Source organism: Leucoraja erinacea, chromosome 27 (genome assembly GCF_028641065.1).
Source record: "Leucoraja erinacea ecotype New England chromosome 27, Leri_hhj_1, whole genome shotgun sequence".
NCBI classification, from domain to species: Eukaryota; Metazoa; Chordata; class Chondrichthyes; order Rajiformes; family Rajidae; genus Leucoraja; species Leucoraja erinaceus.
The window spans coordinates 2,581,097-2,599,009 of NC_073403.1; the positions used below are offsets into that span (position 1 = coordinate 2,581,097).

General features: G+C 46.7%; 1 protein-coding gene across 1 annotated transcript in view; it reads left to right on the plus strand.

Annotated features, from left to right (window-relative positions):
• The window catches only part of LOC129710019 (plexin domain-containing protein 1-like), a 224,738-nt gene that overhangs the window by 162,308 nt on the left and 44,517 nt on the right, over nucleotides 1-17,913 (plus strand). The window contains exon 15 of the mRNA XM_055656707.1: nucleotides 4,459-4,540. Within this exon, the coding sequence (XP_055512682.1) occupies nucleotides 4,459-4,540 (82 nt within the window). The remainder of the gene's footprint in view (nucleotides 1-4,458; nucleotides 4,541-17,913) is intronic.

Consider the following 17,913-nt stretch of genomic DNA (forward strand, 5'->3'; position numbering starts at 1 on the left):
TCCCATTGACGGCTGCCTTGCCAGACGTACATGCGTTCCTATGTGCAGATGATCAGAGGCGGACATTTACGAATATCAAAGGGTGGAAAGGGGCCATGAGTGTAATCAAGAGTAACTCTGCCTTAGAGTTCACTCCGGTTCCCGGGAGTTACGTTTTTTTCATAGAGTGGCCTGCTCACCTCCACGATCTTCGGGTGTAGACTGCATGCCCAATCTCTAGCTCCTGCTGTGCGGACCCTCTGCGTGGTTCTTCCAATTGCAAGGTAGAACATCGAAAACTCTGGCACAGGCCCTTCGGCCCACAAGGTCTGTGCCGGACATGATGCCAAGTTACACTAATCTCACATAGAAACCTAGAAACAAAGAAAATAGGTGCAGGAGTAGGCCATTCGGCCCTTCGAGCCTGCACTGCCATTCAATATGATCATGGCTGATCATCCAACTCAGTATCCTGTACCTGCCTTCTCTCCATACCCCCTGATCCCTTTAGGCTAGATGCAGGAAGATTGTTCCCGATGTTGGGGAAGTCCAGGACAAGGGGTCACAGTTTAAGGATAAGGGGGAAATCTTTTAGGACCGAGATGAGAAAAACATTTTTCACACAGAGAGTGGTGAATCTGTGGAATTCTCTGCCACAGAAGGTAGTTGAGGCCACAGTTCATTGGCTATATTTAAGAGGGAGTTAGATGTGGCCCTTGTGGCTAAGGGGATCAGAGGGTATGGAGAGAAGGCAGGTAGGGGCTACCGAGTTGAATGATCAGCCAAAAACTCAGCGGGTGCAGCAGCATCTATGGAGCGAAGGAAATAGGCAACGTTTCGTCCCGAAACCCTTCGGGTTTCGACCCGAAACGTTGCCTATTTCCTTTTAGGTTTTGGCCCTATTTGAAGCCAGTTGAGGCCAGTTCGTTGGCTATATTTAAGAGGGAGTTAGATGTGGCCCTTGTGGCTAAGGGGATCAGAGGGTATGGAGAGAAGGCAGGTACGGGATACTGAGTTGGATGATCAGCCATGATCATATTGAATGGCGGTGCAGGCTCGAAGGGCCGAATGGCCTACTCCTGCACCTATTGTCTATGTTTCTATGTTTCTATACACTGTAATGACACGATTGCGACCATGTATTGTCTTTCCGCTGACAGGTTAGCACGCAACAAAAGCTTTTCACTGTACCTCGGTACAGGTGACAATAAACTAAACGGAACCGAGTTGAGCTGAAGTCAATGTTATGATCATGAGGACACAGCAACTGTTTTCCGCAGGTCCCACCTGCCTGCGTCTGGCCCATGTCCTTCCAAACCTTTCCTATCCACATAGCTGTCCAATATCTTTTAAATGTTGTGACTGCGCTCGCCTCTACGTATGCGTTCTATGTACGCACCTCCCTCCATGTGAACAAGTTAGCCCACGGATCACCTTTAACTCTTTCCCCTCTTGCTTTAAGAGTCATGCGTGTTTAATTGTCTTATGTACCAAGCATGGGGGAATAGTTCTTTGGAATAAATCTCATCAGCAAGTTGCCCTTGGAGCAGCGCAGCGATGGCCAAGAAAACACACTGACACCTCTACTTCCATACAAGGCTTAGGAGGTTCAGCATGCCCCCAAAAAACTCTCACCAATTTCTAGAGTAGAAAGCATCACAGCTTGTGATGAGAACAGCTCCATCCAAGACCACAGAAATTGCAGAGAAATTTGGACGTAGCTGAGACCATCACACACACCAACCTCCCATCCATCGATTCCATCTACACCTCACGCTGCCTCGGCAAGGCCAGTAGCATAATCAAGGACCAGTCTCACCCCGGTCACTCCCTCTTCTCCCCTCTCCCATCAGGCAAGAGGTACAGAAGTTTGAAAACGCACACCTCCAGATTCACTGTTTAAGAAAGAACTGTAGATGCTGGTAAAATCGAAGGTAGATACAAAACGCTGGAGTAACTCAGCGGGTGAGGCAGCGTCTATGGAGAGAAGGAATTGCCGACGTTTCGGGTCGAGATCCTTCTTCAGTCTGAAGAAGTCACGCCATCCTTTCGGATCAAGGCATGAAAGGGTCTCGACCTGAAACGTCGCCCGTTCCTTCTCTCCAGGGATGCTGCCTGTCCCGCTGAGTTACTCCAGCTTTTTGTGCCTCTGCCAGGTTAGTTTTCCCCCAATATGGGGCTAGCACAGCAGATAGGATTTATGTGACAGGTCTTTGGAGTGAGACTTGAATCTTTGACCTACTCTCTCTGGTGAGGATACAACTAACTTGGATCGCCGAAACAGTGTGGGGGAGAGCCAAGGGGCGTTTCAAAAACAAGGGATCAAATCCCAGTCATTTTAATGGGAGCTGAGGGAGCTAATGGGATAAATGGGATAAATGGGAATGTGGCAGAAACCTGGAGGAAGGGCGGAGACAGTAAACTGGTCTCGTCCCAACATTAGTAATTACATGCACACATTGTTGCAGTCAACGTTATAGCCAGCCACGCATGTTCCCTGCACCCACAGAACTGCAGCACTGAAATAAACAGTGTTATTAAAGTGGACACAGAATACTAAAGTAACTCGGTAGGTCAGGCAACATCTCTGGAGAAAGGAATAGTTGACTTTTCGGGTCGAGACCCTTCCTCGAATATGCAGTTCCATAGCATTGAAAGTAATATAAGAACACTACTAATAAGAACTCCAGATGATCTTATTGTTGGCCGGGAAGAAGGTCATTTGGGATGTCAATCTTCAAGGCAGTTCATAAGGTCATAAGTTCTAGGAGCAGAATTAAACCATTTGGCCCATCATGTCTATTCTGCCATTCAATCGTGGCTGATCTATCTCTCCCTCTCAACCCCTGACTCATTCTCCTGCCTTCTCCTGCCTTCTCCCCATAACCCCTGACATCAGTACTAATCAAGAATCTGCCATTCTCTCCCTGAACAATATATCTAGTGACTTGGCCCGGAGAGGAAACCAAAAAGACCGCAAATCGCCATTTCATAGAAACATAGAAATTAGATGCAGGAGTAGAGGCCATTCGGCCCTTCGAGCCTGCACCATTCGCCATTCAATATGATCATGGCTGATCATCCAACTCAGTATCCCGTACCTGCCTTCTCTCCATACCCCCTGATCCCTTTAGCCACAAGGGCCACATCTAACTCCCTCTTAAATATAGCCAATGAACTGGCCTCAACTACCCTCTGTGGCAGAGAGTTCCAGAGATTCACCACTCTCTGCGTGAAAAAAAGTTCTTCTCATCTCGGTTTTTAAAGGATTCCCCCTTTATCCTTAAGCTGTGACCCCTTATCCTGGACTTCCCTAACATCGGGAACAATCTTCCTGCATCTAGCCTGTCCAACCCCTTAAGAATTTCAGTGTCAAACGTAAAAACACTCATTTTTACCCTTTGCCGAGATAAAGTGGGGAGCATTTCTCCTTTTCTGAAATTTCTTTGCAGCAAAGATTCACAATGGAAGCACTTCATGCTTTGAATCCCACAGAGACGGGCGTGACGGTGGCGCAGCGGTAGAGTTGCTGCCCTTACAGCGCCAGAGAGCCGGGTTCGATCCTGACCTCGGGCCTTGTCTGTACATTGTTCGTACGTTCTCCCTGTGATCGGTTGGGTTTCCTCCCACCCTCCAAAGTCGGACAGGATTATAGGTTAATTGGCTTCAGTAAAATTGTCATTTGTCCCCAGTGTGTAGGATAGTGCAAGTGTACGGGGTGATGGCTGGCCAGTGTGGACTCGGTGGGCCGAAGGGCCTGTTTTCCCTCTGTATATCTAAAGTCTTAAGTAAAGAGTTGAAAAACAGGTGTTGCCTCTTGTGCGATTGAATTTCTAAAGTCCAAAAGTCAGTTTAACTCTCTCTCGTTCGTGACTGTGGGCTGAGCTCCCTCCATACAATTTGGTGCTGTAACTAATTCCAGGGAATAGACACAAGACGCTGGAGCAGCTCAGTGGGAAAGGCAGCATCTCTTGAGGGAAGGAATGGGTTACATTTTAGTCTGAGACCCTCCTTCAGACTGAGAGCCAGGGGTGAGGGAGACACAGAGATATGGAAGGGTAAGGTGGGAAGATGAAAGATCAAAGGAGACGAAGTGCAAGGGGAAGACATACACTCAGTAAAATCTAATCAGGAGGGCAGTGAAACTAGTCGGAGAGCTGGGATGGAGAGAGAGGGAAAGCAAGAGTTATTTGAAGTTAGAGAAGTCAATATTCACACCGAATGTGGACACAACATGCTGGAGTAACCCAGCGGATCTGAAGAAGGGTCTCGACCCGAAACGTCGCCCATTCCTTCTCTCCAAAGATGCCGCCTGTCCTGCTGAGTTCCTCCAGCATTTTCGATTTTGCCAGCACCTGCAGTTCTTTCTTACACATTCAATATTCATAGCGCTGGGTTGTAAGCTGCCCGAGCGATTCTGTCTGTTTCCTTCAGTAGTGCACTGAATTCATGCCACCATCTCCTCTCTCTCACTCACAGTGTGTCTGCAACACCTGAGTTGTAACGCCTGTGTCAATGCTGAGGATCGCTTCAACTGCAGCTGGTGCGGCGTGCTTCAGAGGTAAGATTCTCCCACCGCTCCCCGCCTGCTCGCCGGAGCTCCCTCACAGGGCAACGCCATCGTCCGCTACCTACTCTCCCAACGGCACATTATTACTTTTGTTGGCGGAACCGTCTTTGAATTTTCCCATGCTCTCAGAACAAAGGCCTAATTGGACTTTCCCCTGTGTCAAAGATAGACACAAAAAGCTGGAGTGACTCAGCGGGACAGGCAGCATCTCTGGAGAGAAGGAATAGGTGACGATTCAGGTCGAGACCCTTCTTCTTCAGAAGTTCAGAATAAGGGTCTCGACCAGAAAAGTCACCCGTTCCTTCTCTCCGGGGATGCTGCCTGTCCCGCTAAGTTACTCCAGCTTTTTGTATCTATCCTCTGTTTAAAGGGCCGAATGGACTACTCCTGCACCTGTTGTCTGTTGTCTATTGTCTAAACTGGCATCTGCACTTCCTTCCTACACATGTCCTCTGTACCAACCTGGTGAGGTGGCCAGACTGAGCAAAGATGGTCGTTGCTGTTTAGAGTGGGCATCCTTGACTGAGCTTAGAAAACAATCTGGAACTATCTAACGCAACCCATCAAACAAGCAAGGTCGAGGCCAGAGTTGCGTTTACTAGAGTTAACTAGCGTTTACCAGTGTTTTATGCATTTACTAGCATTTAATTTAGTTGGGTTGCGTTGGGTTGCATTGAAAACATAGAAACATAGAAATTAGGTGCAGGAGTAGGCCATTCGGCCCTTCGAGCCTGCACCGCCATTCAATATGATCATGGCTGATCATCCAACTCAGTATCCCGTACCTGCCTTCTCTCCATACCCTCTGATCCCCTTGGCCACAAGGGCCACATCTAACTCCCTCTTAAATATAGCCAATGAACTGGCCTCAACTACCCTCTGTGGCAGAGAGTTCCAGAGATTCACCACTCTCTGTGTGAAAAAAGTTCTCCTCATCTCGGTTTTAAAGGATTTCCTCCTTATCCTTAAGCTGTGACCCCTTGAGTTGGGTTGAGTTTATTGTCACGTGTATCAAGGTGCAGTGAAAAGGTTTTGTTACATGCTCTCCAGTCAGCAGAAAGACAACACATGATTACAATCGAGCCGACCAACCAAGATAGTTGCAAGTAGAAATGAGGAACTGCAGATGCTGGTTTACAACAAAAAAAGACACAGTGCTGGAGTAGCCCAGTGAGTCAGGCAGCATCTCGGGAGAACATGGATAAACAATGTTCTTCTAAAAGTCCCCAGCCAAAACATCACATATCCATGTTCTCCTGAGATGCCGCCTGACTCGCTGAGCTATGTATCTTCCGAGGCCAGAGATAGACCTTCTAACTAAGGGTCTCCTAGGTTTTCAGCGAGGAATAAATTAAGGAGAAAGCACTTGTAATTTCATTAGTAGACATAAATGCTGGAGAAACTCAGCGGGCGAGGCAGCATCTATGGAGCGAAGGAATAGGTGACGTTTATGCACCTTTCAGAGTGTCACTACCAACAACGCTCTCCAGATTCCACCACCCACCTGTTCACAGTGAATGGCCAAGCCCTGGGGAGTGTTGTAGAGTCGAGAGAGTGTAGCTACTTAATTCCCTGAATGTAGGGTCCCTGGTAGATAGAGTGGTCAAGAAGGCTTTCGGAATATTGCCTGTCATCAGTCAGGGATAGAGTATCGAAGTTGGGATGTTATCTTACAGTTACAAGGTGTTGGTGAAGCCACATTTGGAGTATTGTGTTCAGTTTTGGCCACCCTGCTATGGGAAGGGTGTCATTACACTGGGAAAAGTGCAGAGAAGATTTACGAGGATGTTGCCAGGACTTGAGGGCTTGAGCAATAGATTGGACAGGCTAGGACTTTATTCCTAGGGTGATCTTGTAGATGTGGGTAAATGGATAGGGCAGGGGTGGGGAACCTTTTCATGCTGGAATGCCACATTAAGTTAGCTGTAATCTAACAAGGCCGCATCCAAGAAACTTCAATTAGATATACTTCCAAATGTACATTATTTTGTTAAAATAGCCCTCATGACTTACTAATGTTTTAATTCAGTCGGGGAGGATTATTTCATCGAATCTTCTTTCACTCTTTGGTATTTTAAATACATTCATATTAAGATTAAAATTAAAATTAATAAAAGACGAACAAAAACATATTAATAAAAATAAAAGGATTTGTTCTACAAAAATTGGATTCATTCAAAAGGCCGCATTTAAGGCCGCATGTGTCCAAAAGGCCGCAGGTTCCCCACCCCCGGGATAGGGCGAATACACAGAATCTTTTATCCAGAGTAGGGGAATCCAGAACCAGGTTTCAGATGGAAGGGGGAAGATTGAATAGGAACCTGGGGGGCAACCTTTTCACACAGTGGGCATATTGGAACAAGCTACTAGGGCAAGTAGTTGAGGTACAATAACAACATTTAAAAGACATTACGACTGGTACCTAGATAGGGATATTTTAGAGGGATATGGGCCAAACGTGGGCAGGTGGATCTAGCTTCGATGGGGCATATCGCAGGGTTTCCGTGTTGTAGGACTAACATTTTATGACTGGGACAATTTTATGGATAGCAATTAAGCAACCACTCCGCATGTCTTTGAGGTGTGGGAGGAAACCGGAACTGGCCTCTGTAGTGACAAGAGTCAAGAGAGATTTATTGTCATGTGTCCCAGATAGGGCAATGAAATTCTTGCTTGCTGCAGCACAACAGAGTATGTAAACATAGTATACAGAACAGGATAAAGTTGAATACACAGATAAAGTGCAATAGGCTGTTATTGTTCAGAGTTTGTTTGATGGCCTGTTCAATAGCCTGATGGCTGTGGGGAAGAAAAAGACATTCTTGCCATAGAGGGAGTACAGAGAAGGTTCACCAGACTGATTCCTGGGATGGCAGGACTTTCATATGAAGAAAGACTGGATAGACTCGGCTTGTACTCGCTAGAATTTCGTTGTCTCTGTACTGTACACTGACAATGACAAGTAAAATTGAATCTGAATCTGAATCTGAATCTGAATTTAGAAGATTGTGGGGGATCTTATAGAAACTTACAAAATTCTTAAGGGGTTGGACAGGCTAGATGCAGGAAGATTGTTCCCGATGTTGGGGAAGTCCAGAACAAGGGGTCACAGTTTAAGGATAAGGGGGAAATCCTTTAGGACCGAGATGAGGAAAACATTTTTCACACAGAGAGTGGTGAATCTGTGGAATTCCCTGCCACAGAAGGTAGTTGAGGCCACACAGTTCATTGGCTATATTTAAGAGGGAGTTAGATGTGGCCCTTGTGGCTAAAGGGATCAGGGGGTATGGAGAGAAGGCAGGGAATGGGATACTGAGTTGGATGATCAGCTATGATCATATTGAATGGCGGTGCAGGCTCGAAGGGCCGAATGGCCTACTCCTGCACCTACTGTCTATGTGTCTATGTTTCCAAACCAGGATGTTCCAGATTTCAGGCTCCTGTACTTTCTTCCCGATGGCAACGGAGAGATGAGTGTGTGGCCAGGATGGTGTGGGTCTTTGATGATGTTGGCAGCCTTTTTAAGGCAGTGACTGCGATAGATCCCTTCGATGGTGGGGAGGTCAGAGTGGATGATGGACTGGGCAGTGGTCACAACTTTCTGCATTCTTTTCCGCTCCTGGACGTTCAAGTCACCTAACCAATCTCGCTGTCTCTCTGCAACTTCCTTTCTCTGCCGAGCCCGTAAGCTTTTGAATTTCATCGCCAATCATCGCTCAACGTCTTGCCAACTTTAAGATGCTCCTTGAAACCTTTCTCTGTGGGGAATTGTCTTAACATCTCCTAACCTGGCCCAACTTCATGTTAGGACAAGATGATAGAACCAGCTGGACAGGAAGGGAAATTGGGAAAAATATCAGGATTATTCTCTACTTCCCGTCCTGGATTCTCTGCTCTGACCCTCAGCTTGAGTCATAGAGCCGCGGAGAAAAGAATGGCGCAGCGGTAGAGTTGTTGTCGTACAGCGCCAGAGGTCCCGGTTCGATCAAGTCAAGTCAAGTTTATTTGCCACATACACATACGAGATGTGCAGTGAAATGAAAGTGGCAATGCTCGCGGACTTTTGTGCAAAAGACAAACAACAAAACAACCAAACAAATTATAAACACAATCATAACACACATATTCTTTTACATGATAAATAATAGAAGGAAAAACGTTCTGTAGAGTTAGTCCCTGATGAGATAGGCGTTTACAATCCGAATTGCCTCTGGGAAGAAACTCCTTCTCAACCTCTCCGTTCTCACCGCATGGCAACGGAGGCGTTTGCCTGACCGTAGCAGCTGGAACAGTCCGTTGCAGGGGTGGAAGGGGTCTCTCATGATTTTGTTTGCTCTGGAGTTGCACCTCCTGTTGTATAGTTCCTGCAGGGGGTTGAGTGAAGTTCCCATAGTGCATTCGGCCGAACGCACTACTCTCTGCAGAGCCTTCTTGTCCTTGGCAGAGCAATTCCCAAACCAGATGGTAATGTTCCCGGACAAGATGCTTTCCATCTCCGCTGCGTAGAAGCACTGGAGGATCCTGACTACGGCTGCTGTCTACACGGAGTTTGCACGTTCTCCTCGTGACCTGCGTGGGTTTTCTCCAAGATCTTCGGTTTCCTCCCACACTACAAAGACCTACAGGTTCATTGGCTTGGTAGAAAATGTAAATTGTCCCTAGCATCGGTTGGTCGAAGAGGCTGTTTCCGTGCTGTATCTCTGAACTAAGCTCAACTAAAAAATACAGCATGGAAACAGGCCCTTCGGTCCGCCAAGTCTGTGCTAGCCATCAACCATCATTCACATTCATCCTTAAATGAATCCCATTTGTTTTATTCTTCCTAGTTTGTCATCGACCCAACCCCAGATTCTATCTCTCGCCCATGGTCAGTTATCTACCCAACTAAAAAAAGTGTTATTTTCGTGTAGTTTTGAGATAGATCCAGAACAAGGGGTCACAGTTTAAGGATAAGGGGGAAATCTTTTAGGACCGAGATGAGGAAAAGATTTTTCACACAGAGAGTGGTGAATCTCTGGAACTCTCTGCCACAGAGGGTAGTTGAGGCCACGGTTCATTGGTTATATTTAAGAGAGAGTTAGATGTGGCCCTTTTGGCCAAAGGTATCAGGGAGTATGGAGAGAAGGCAGGTACGGGATACTGAGTTGGATGATCAGCCATGATCATATCGAATGGCGGTGCAGGCTCGAAGGGCCGAATGGCCTACTCCTGCACCTAATTTCTATGTTTCTATGTTTCTATGTAGCACGGAAACAGGTTCTTCGGTCCATCAAGTCCATGCCGACCTGTTCACACTAGTTCTGTGTTATCCCACTTTCACACCCACTCCAAACAAAAACTAAACTAAATCTGTTTTTTACATCCATTTGCCATCAAATGTCAGTTCCGTCTCATCTGGAATAGGGTATGTGTAAGCTCACTGGCCCCAGGGCAGAGCAGTTGTTACATGGAGCCCTGGGGAAGCATAAAACAAACATGAAACCAACATTACTGAATCATTTCATTCATGTGTTGAAGACTCCTTTATGCCAATTAGATAGGAAATCCACACGATATAACACAAAGTCCTTGGCCAGGCCCACTCTGCAGCACCTCATTAACTCCAGCTGTCTCAGTGTAAGAGAATACTTTGGTCTTAAAGATTCACCAGCAGATTAAATTATGAAGACTAGTTCCGTGTCATTGGTTTGCGATCGTCCTAACAATGGAGCTCAAGGGTTTGATCTGAACCAGACTCAAAAAATTATTTTCTTGGGTACATATCAATAAACTATTCTGATGGATGGGAATGGATCTTATAGAAACTTACTATTATTATCTAAATGGTGGCTGATTGGGAAAGGGGGAGATGCAGCGAGACCTGGGTGTCATGGTACACCAGTCATTAAAGGTAGGCATGCAGGTGCAGCAGGCAGTGAAGAAAGCGAATGGTATGTTAGCTTTCATTGCAAAAGGATTTGAGTATAGGAGCAGGGAGGTTCTACTGCAGTTGTACAGGGTCTTGGTGAGACCACACCTGGAGTATTGCGTACAGTTTTGGTCTCCAAATCTGAGGAAGGACATTATTGCCATAGAGGGAGTGCAGAGACGGTTCACAAGACTGATTCCTGGGATGTCAGGACTGTCTTATGAAGAAAGACTGGATAGACTCCGCTTGTACTCGCTAGAATTTAGAATATTGAGGGGGGATCTTATAGAAACTTACAGAATTCATAAAGGGTTGGACAGGCTAGATGCAGGAAGATTGTTCCCGATGTTGGGGAAGTCCAGAACAAGGGGTCACAGTTTAAGGATAAAGGGGGAATCTTTTAGGACTGAGATGAGAAAAACATTTTTTACACAGAGAGTGGCGAATCTCTGGAATTCTCTGCCACAGAAGGTAGTTGAGGCCACAGTTCATTGGCTATATTTAAGAGGGAGTTAGATGTGGCCCTTGTGGCTAAAGGGATCAGGGGGTATGGAGAGAAGGCAGGTACAGGATACTGAGTTGGATGATCAGCCATGATCATATTGAATGGCGGTGCAGGCTCGAAGGGCCGAATGGCCTCTACTCCTGCACCTATTTTCTATGTTTCTTTGTTTCTATGAATGGTTTAGAGGGATATGGGCAAGCGGAGCTTTCGTAGATGGTGTAACCTATAGGGGCTGTTTCCATGTTGTACGACTCTAACACTCTATGTTTAGTTGTAGTTTAGTTTAGAGATACAGCGTTGAAACAGGCCCTTCGGCCCACTGAGTCCGTGCCAACCAGCGACCACCCCCGTACACTAGCATCTATCGGACACACTAGAGACAATTTACAATTTTACCAAAACCAATTTTACCAGAGCCTACAAACAGTGCTGCACGGTGGCGCAGCGGTAGAGTTTCTGCCTGACGGCACTTGCAGCGCCAGAGACCCGGGTTCGAACCTGACCACGGGCGCTGTCTGTACGGATTTTGTACGTTCTCCCCGTAACCTGCGTGGGTTTTCTCCGAGATCTGCGGTTTCCTCCCACACTCCAAAGACGTGCAGGTTTGTAGGTTAATTGGCTAGGTATGAATGTAAATTGTGTGTAGGATAGCGTTAATGTTGGGGGATCCCTGGTCGGCATGGACATTCACCCTTAACGTTCAGCGCTCCAGAGAATAAAGCCCTAACTTGTTCAACCTTTCCCTGTAACTTAGTTGCTGAAACCCAGGCAACATTCTAGTAAATCTCCTCTGTACTCTCTCTATTTTGTTGACATCCTTCCTATAATTAGGCGACCAAAATTGTACACCATACTCCAGAATTGGCCTCACCAATGCCTTGTACAATTTTAACATTACATCCCAACTTCTATACTCAATAAAATCCTTCTTAAGCAGGATATAAAAGGGAGTTTACCCAAATTACCCACCGCCTCAAAAACAACACAAGAAGCTCGAGCACATCTGTACATGGAACACGGGTTAGAAGGTTGAGGTACTTCCTTATTCATTGAACAAGCGAACAGCTGGGTCAAGCTGACAGAGGCTAGTGCCAGCAACTAAATGGCTGAACCCTCGAAAATATACAGTTAATTATGGATTGTCTGTAACACGAGATTGGATCCATGTCCCTAAGTGGGAGCAGATGTGTGTCTGTCTGAAAAATACTGATCCAGGGTGGATTTCTACTGCTTGCCTTGCAATGTTCTCTGCTTTCTTGATTGCTTTCATTCACATGCATTTGAAAGTCCCCGCACCCCGGCCAGCTGAAGAATAGGATGAATGAACTCCCAGGTTCTACAGGGAGTTTAGAAGAACTAAGGACCTGGGTCTTGTTTCCATTCATCCCTGCATTCCCTCTCTCTCCATCCCTCCTCCACCCAAGTCGGACCAGCTTCAAAGCCGTCTTGGTGTTGAGTCTCATTATTTGCACTCGTTAGCCAACAGCTAACCCCATGGCGTGTTTCTGAAGAAGGGTCTCGACCCGAAACGTCACCCGTTCATTCTCTCCAGAGATGCTGCCTGTCCCGCTGAGTTACTCCAGCTTTTTGTGTCTATCTTTGGCCTATCATCGTTACATTTTTGCATATCTTTCATTTATTTGTTCTGCATTTCTCTATTTCATCATCTCCCCGTTTCATTTTCCCATAACTCTCAGTCTGAAGAAAGGTCTCGACACGAAACATCATCCATTAATTTTCACCATAGAAACATAGAAACATAGACAATAGGTGCAGGAATAGGCCATTCGGCCCTTCGAGCCTGCACCGCCATTCAATATGATCATGGCTGATCATCCAGCTCAGTATCCCGTACCTGCCTTCTCTCCATACCCCCTGATCCCTTTAGCCACAAGGGCCACATCTAACTCCCTCTTAAATATAGCCAATGAACTGTGGCCTCAACTACCTTCTGTGACAGAGCGTTCCAGAGATTCACCACTCTCTGTGTGAAAAAAGTTCTTCTCATCTCGGTCCTAAAAGATTTCCCCCTTATCCTTAAACTGTGACCCCTTGTTCTGGACTTCCCCAACATCGGGAACAACAATTACAACAGCGCCAGAGACCCGGGTACGATCCCGACTATGGGTGCTGACTGTACGGAGGTTGTACACTCTCCCCGTGACCGCATCAGTTTTCTCTGTGAACTTCAATTTCCTCCCACATTCTAAAGACGTGAAGGTTTGTAGTCTTAATTGGCTTGGTAAAAAATAAATTTGTTTAATTTCTAGTTTTAGATTAAACTAGAGGGCCAAGTACGAAGACCAGCAAACAGACCAGCCATTTATTGCATAACCATTGCTGCTCCTATGTCTAACGTTCTTTCATTCTGAGAGGGTAAATGAAAAAGTATAATGAACATTTAACAAATCTGGGCCTGTGCTCATTAGGTGGTAATGTCACAATTAGGCCATTCGGCCCATCAAGTCTACTCCGCCATTCAATCATGGCTGATCTATCTCTCCCTCCTAACCCCATTCTCCTGCCTTCTCCCCATAACCCCTGACACCCGTACTGGTCACTTGCTGGTGTTTAGAAGGATGTTCGATGAACCTGTGGGATTTATTGCCACAGACGGCTGTGGAGGCCAAGTCATTGGGGGTTTTTAAAGTGGTGATTGACAGATTGTTGATTAGTATGGGAGCCTGGAGTTACTGGAAGAAGGCAGGAGAATTAAGTTGGTGGAGTAGATTTGATGGGCCGTATTGGCCTAATTCTGCTCCTATGACTTATGGACATGTCTCGCTGAGTTCCTCCAGTGTTTTGAGCTGTGGTCAAGATGTCTACAGCACCTTGCACCTGCAGTCCATCAAGAATGTATGTATTCACACACCTATATACTGTTTCAATCTTTAAAGTGGTAAGGTGTAGAAACTCTAATTTGGCTGTTTGACGTGAACTTATGAGGAAGTTTTTCAAAGGACAGAGCCTAGCTAAGCAGAGCAATTAGAGGAGGTGTTGGTGTAGTATTGGCTGAGCAGCATCCATGAAAGGATTGTACTCGCTAGAATTTAGAAGATTGAGGGGGGATCTTGTAGAAACTTACAACATTTGTAAGGGGTTGGACAGGCTAGATGCAGGAAGATTGTTCCCGATGTTGGAGAAGTCCAGAACTAGGGGTCACAGTTTAAGGATAAGGGGGAAATTTTTTAGGACCGAGATGAGAAAAACATTTTTCACACAGAGAGTGGTGAATCTGTGGAATTCTCTGCCACAGAAAGTAGTTGAGGCCACAGTTCATTGGCTATATTTAAGAGGGAGTTAGATGTGGCCCTTGTGGCTAAAGGGATCAGGGGGTATGGAGAGAAGGCAGGTACGGGATACTGAGTTGGATGATCAGCCATGATCATATTGAATGGCGGTGCAGGCTCGAAGGGCCGAATGCCTACTCCTGCACCTATTTTCTATGTTTCTATGAATGGAAGAAGGGAGATGAGAGGATGAGTGGAGGGTGGGCCAAAGGTGAGTGCTACAGGAAAGTGTTTGAAGACAACCACATGAGCAGACTATTAGTTTAGTTCAGAGATACAGCGCGGAAACAGGTCCTTTTGCCCACCGACCAGCCATCCCCGCACTATAAAGCCCCAGTCCCACTCTCTGATGTTACTCACGAACTCTCCTGAGTTTTCCCCTTGATTCGAACTCGGGGAATGTCAGTAGCGAGCTCGTAGGAGTACGTAGCGGCTCGTAATGCCAGCCGTAGGAACTCGGGGCATCAGGTAAGTCGGGACGTTTTTTCAACATGTTGAAAAATGTCCACGAGTTCAAAAAATAGCCCCAAGTACCTACGAATGGCTATTACCGTAATTGTCCGAGTTCGAATAAAGGGGAGAACTCGGGAGAGTTTGTGGATAACTCAGAGAAGTGGGACAGGGCCTTAACATTATCCTACACACATCATGGACAATTTTATAGCCGATGAACCTGCACAGGGAGGAAAGCGGAGATCCCAGGGAAAACCAGGTCATGGGGAGTAAACACAAACTCCGTACAGGCAGCACCCATAGTCAGAATCAAACCAGGGGTCTTTGGCAATGTAAGGCAGCAACTCTACCGGGCTACACCCGATTCTTCAGTGGTCTGATCGCTCCCAACAACGTAAATCTGTATCAATGTAACGCCCTTTATATCAAACCACTGCAAGGCACTTCACCGTGAACTTTATCAGACAAATTCTGTCACATAATGGAAGGTTGGGTCATAGAAACATAGAAACATAGAAATTAGGTGCAGGAGTAGGCCATTCGGCCCTTCGAGCCTGCACCGCCATTCAATATGATCATGGCTGATCATCCAACTCAGTATCCCGTACCTGCCTTCTCTCCATACCCCTGATCCTAGTAGCCACAAGGGCCACATCTAACTCCCTCTTAAATATAGCCAATGAACTGGCCTCAACTACCCTCTGTGGCAGAGAGTTCCAGATATTCACCACTCTCTGTGTGAAAAAAGTTCTCCTCATCTCGGTTTTAAAGGATTTCCCCCTTATCCTTAAGCCCCCTTGTCCTGGACTTCCCCAACATCGGGAACAATCTTCCTACATCTAGCCTGTCCAACCCCTTAAGAATTTTGTAAGTTTCTATAAGATCCCCTCTCAATCTCCTAAATTCTAGAGAGTATAAACCAAGTCTATCCAGACATCTAATAAGACAGTCCTGACATCCCAGGAATCAGTCTGGTGAACCTTCTCAGCACTCCCTCTATGGCAATAATGTCCTTCCTCAGATTTGGAGACCAAAACTACACGCAATACTCCAGGTGTGGTCTCACCAAGACCCTGTACAACTGCAGTAGAACCTGCCTGCTCCTATACTCAAATCCTCTTGCTATGAAAGCCAACATACCATTCGCCAGATGATTAGTCAAGATATTAGGTTTAAGAAGATATCTTGAAGGAAGATTGCCTTGGCGCTGCGGTAGAGTTGCTGCCTTACAGCGCCAGAGGCCCGGGTTTGATCCTGACCACGGGGGGGCTGTCTGTACGGGGTTTGTACCTTCTCCCTGTGACCACGTGCGTTTTTTCTCCGGGAGCTCCAGTTTCCCCTCACAACCCAAAGAGGTGCAGGTTTATGGGCTAATTAGCTTCTGTAAAAACCATCCCTATTGGATGTAGGGTAGAACTCGTGTAAAGGGGCCAGTCCCACTTACGCAAATTTTTATTCGGCGACTTGCCGGCACCCGTCACCGTCGCGGCAGGCCGCCGACATTTTTCGACATGTTGAAAATCCAGCAGCGACCAGAAAGAGGTACGACTCTTTGGGCGACTACTCACGCACGTACAGGCTTCACCCCGCAATATGGTCGCCAATGGACGGACGCCTGTTTGGTCGTGAGTAGTCGCCCAAAGAGTCGTGCCTTTTTCTGGTCGCCGCTGGATTTCCAACGTGTTGAACATTTTCGGCGACCATGTCAGGTGCCGGCAACTTGCCGAAAAGTTTGGTAAGTGGGACAGGCTCTTAAGGGTGATCGCTGGTCGGCACGGACTCAGTGGGCCGAATGGCCTGTTTACGCACTGTATCCCTAAACTAATTTAAAGGACAGGGAATGACCACTGCGGCATAAAGGCAACGTTTATTCCTGTCGCCAAAAAATAATGTGCTCTTATTTTCGTTGATTCATCCAAAGCACAGCTGACGGTGGAAAGTTAGCGGTTTAGTTATATATTGGCCTTGGGGGAGATCTTTGGGAGGGATCGGCAGGAAAATTAAACACAGGCCCGTTGCCAAAAGTGACTGTCCTTGCCAGACAGCACACAGATGCTCACAATGCCTCAGCGTTGGCCTTTTCCATCTGTTGCCCAGGCCGAACACACGAAAGAAGCACGGTGGTGCAGCGGTAGAGTTACTGCCTTGCAGCGCTGGAGACCCGGGTTCGATCCCGACTACGGGCGCTGTCTGTACAGAGTTTGTACGTTCTCCCTATGACCAGCGTGGGTTTTCTCCGAGATCTTCGGTTTCCCCCCACACTCCAAAGACCGTACAGCTTTGTAGATGAATTGGCTTGGTGTAAATGTAAAAATTGTCTTTGGTGTAGGATTAATGTGCAGGGATCGTTGGTCAGTGCGGACTCGGTGGGCCGAAGGGCCTGTTTCAGCGCTGTATCTCTAAACTAAACTAAACTAAAAGACTGGATAGACTTGGTTTATACTCTCTAGAATTTAGAAGATTGAGAGGGGATCTTATAGAAACTTACAAAATTCTTAAGGGATTGGACAGGCTAGATGCAGGAAGATTGTTCCCGATGTTGGGGAAGTCCAGGACAAGGGGTCACAGTTTAAGGATAAGGGGGAAATCCTTTAAAACCGAGATGAGGAGAACTTTTTTCACACAGAGAGTGGTGAATCTCTGGAACTCTCTGCCACAGAGGGTAGTTGAGGCCAGTTCATTGGCTATATTTAAAAGGGAGTTAGATGTGGCCCTTGTGGCCAAGGGGATCAGGGGGTATGGAGAGAAGGCAGGTACGGGATACTGAGTTGGATGATCAGCCATGATCATATTGAATGGTGGTGCAGGCTCGAAGGGCCGAATGGCCTCTACTCCTGCACCTAATTTCTATGTTTCTATGTTTCTATGTTTCTAAATCACGCCAGATTCAGGGACAGTTTCTTCCCAGCTGTTATCAGGCAACTGAATCATCCTACCACAACCAGAGAGCAGTGCCGAACTACTCTCTACCTCTTTGATGCCCCTCGGACAATCCTTGATTGGACTTTGCTGGCTTTACCTTGCACTAAACGTTATTCCCTTATAGAAACATAGAAACATAGAAATTAGGTGTAGGAGTAGGCCATTCGGCCCTTCGAGCCTGCACCGCCATTCAATATGATCATGGCTGATCATCCAGCTCAGTATCCCGTACCTGCCTTCTCTCCATGCCCTCTGATCCCCTTAGCCACAAGGGCCACATCTAACT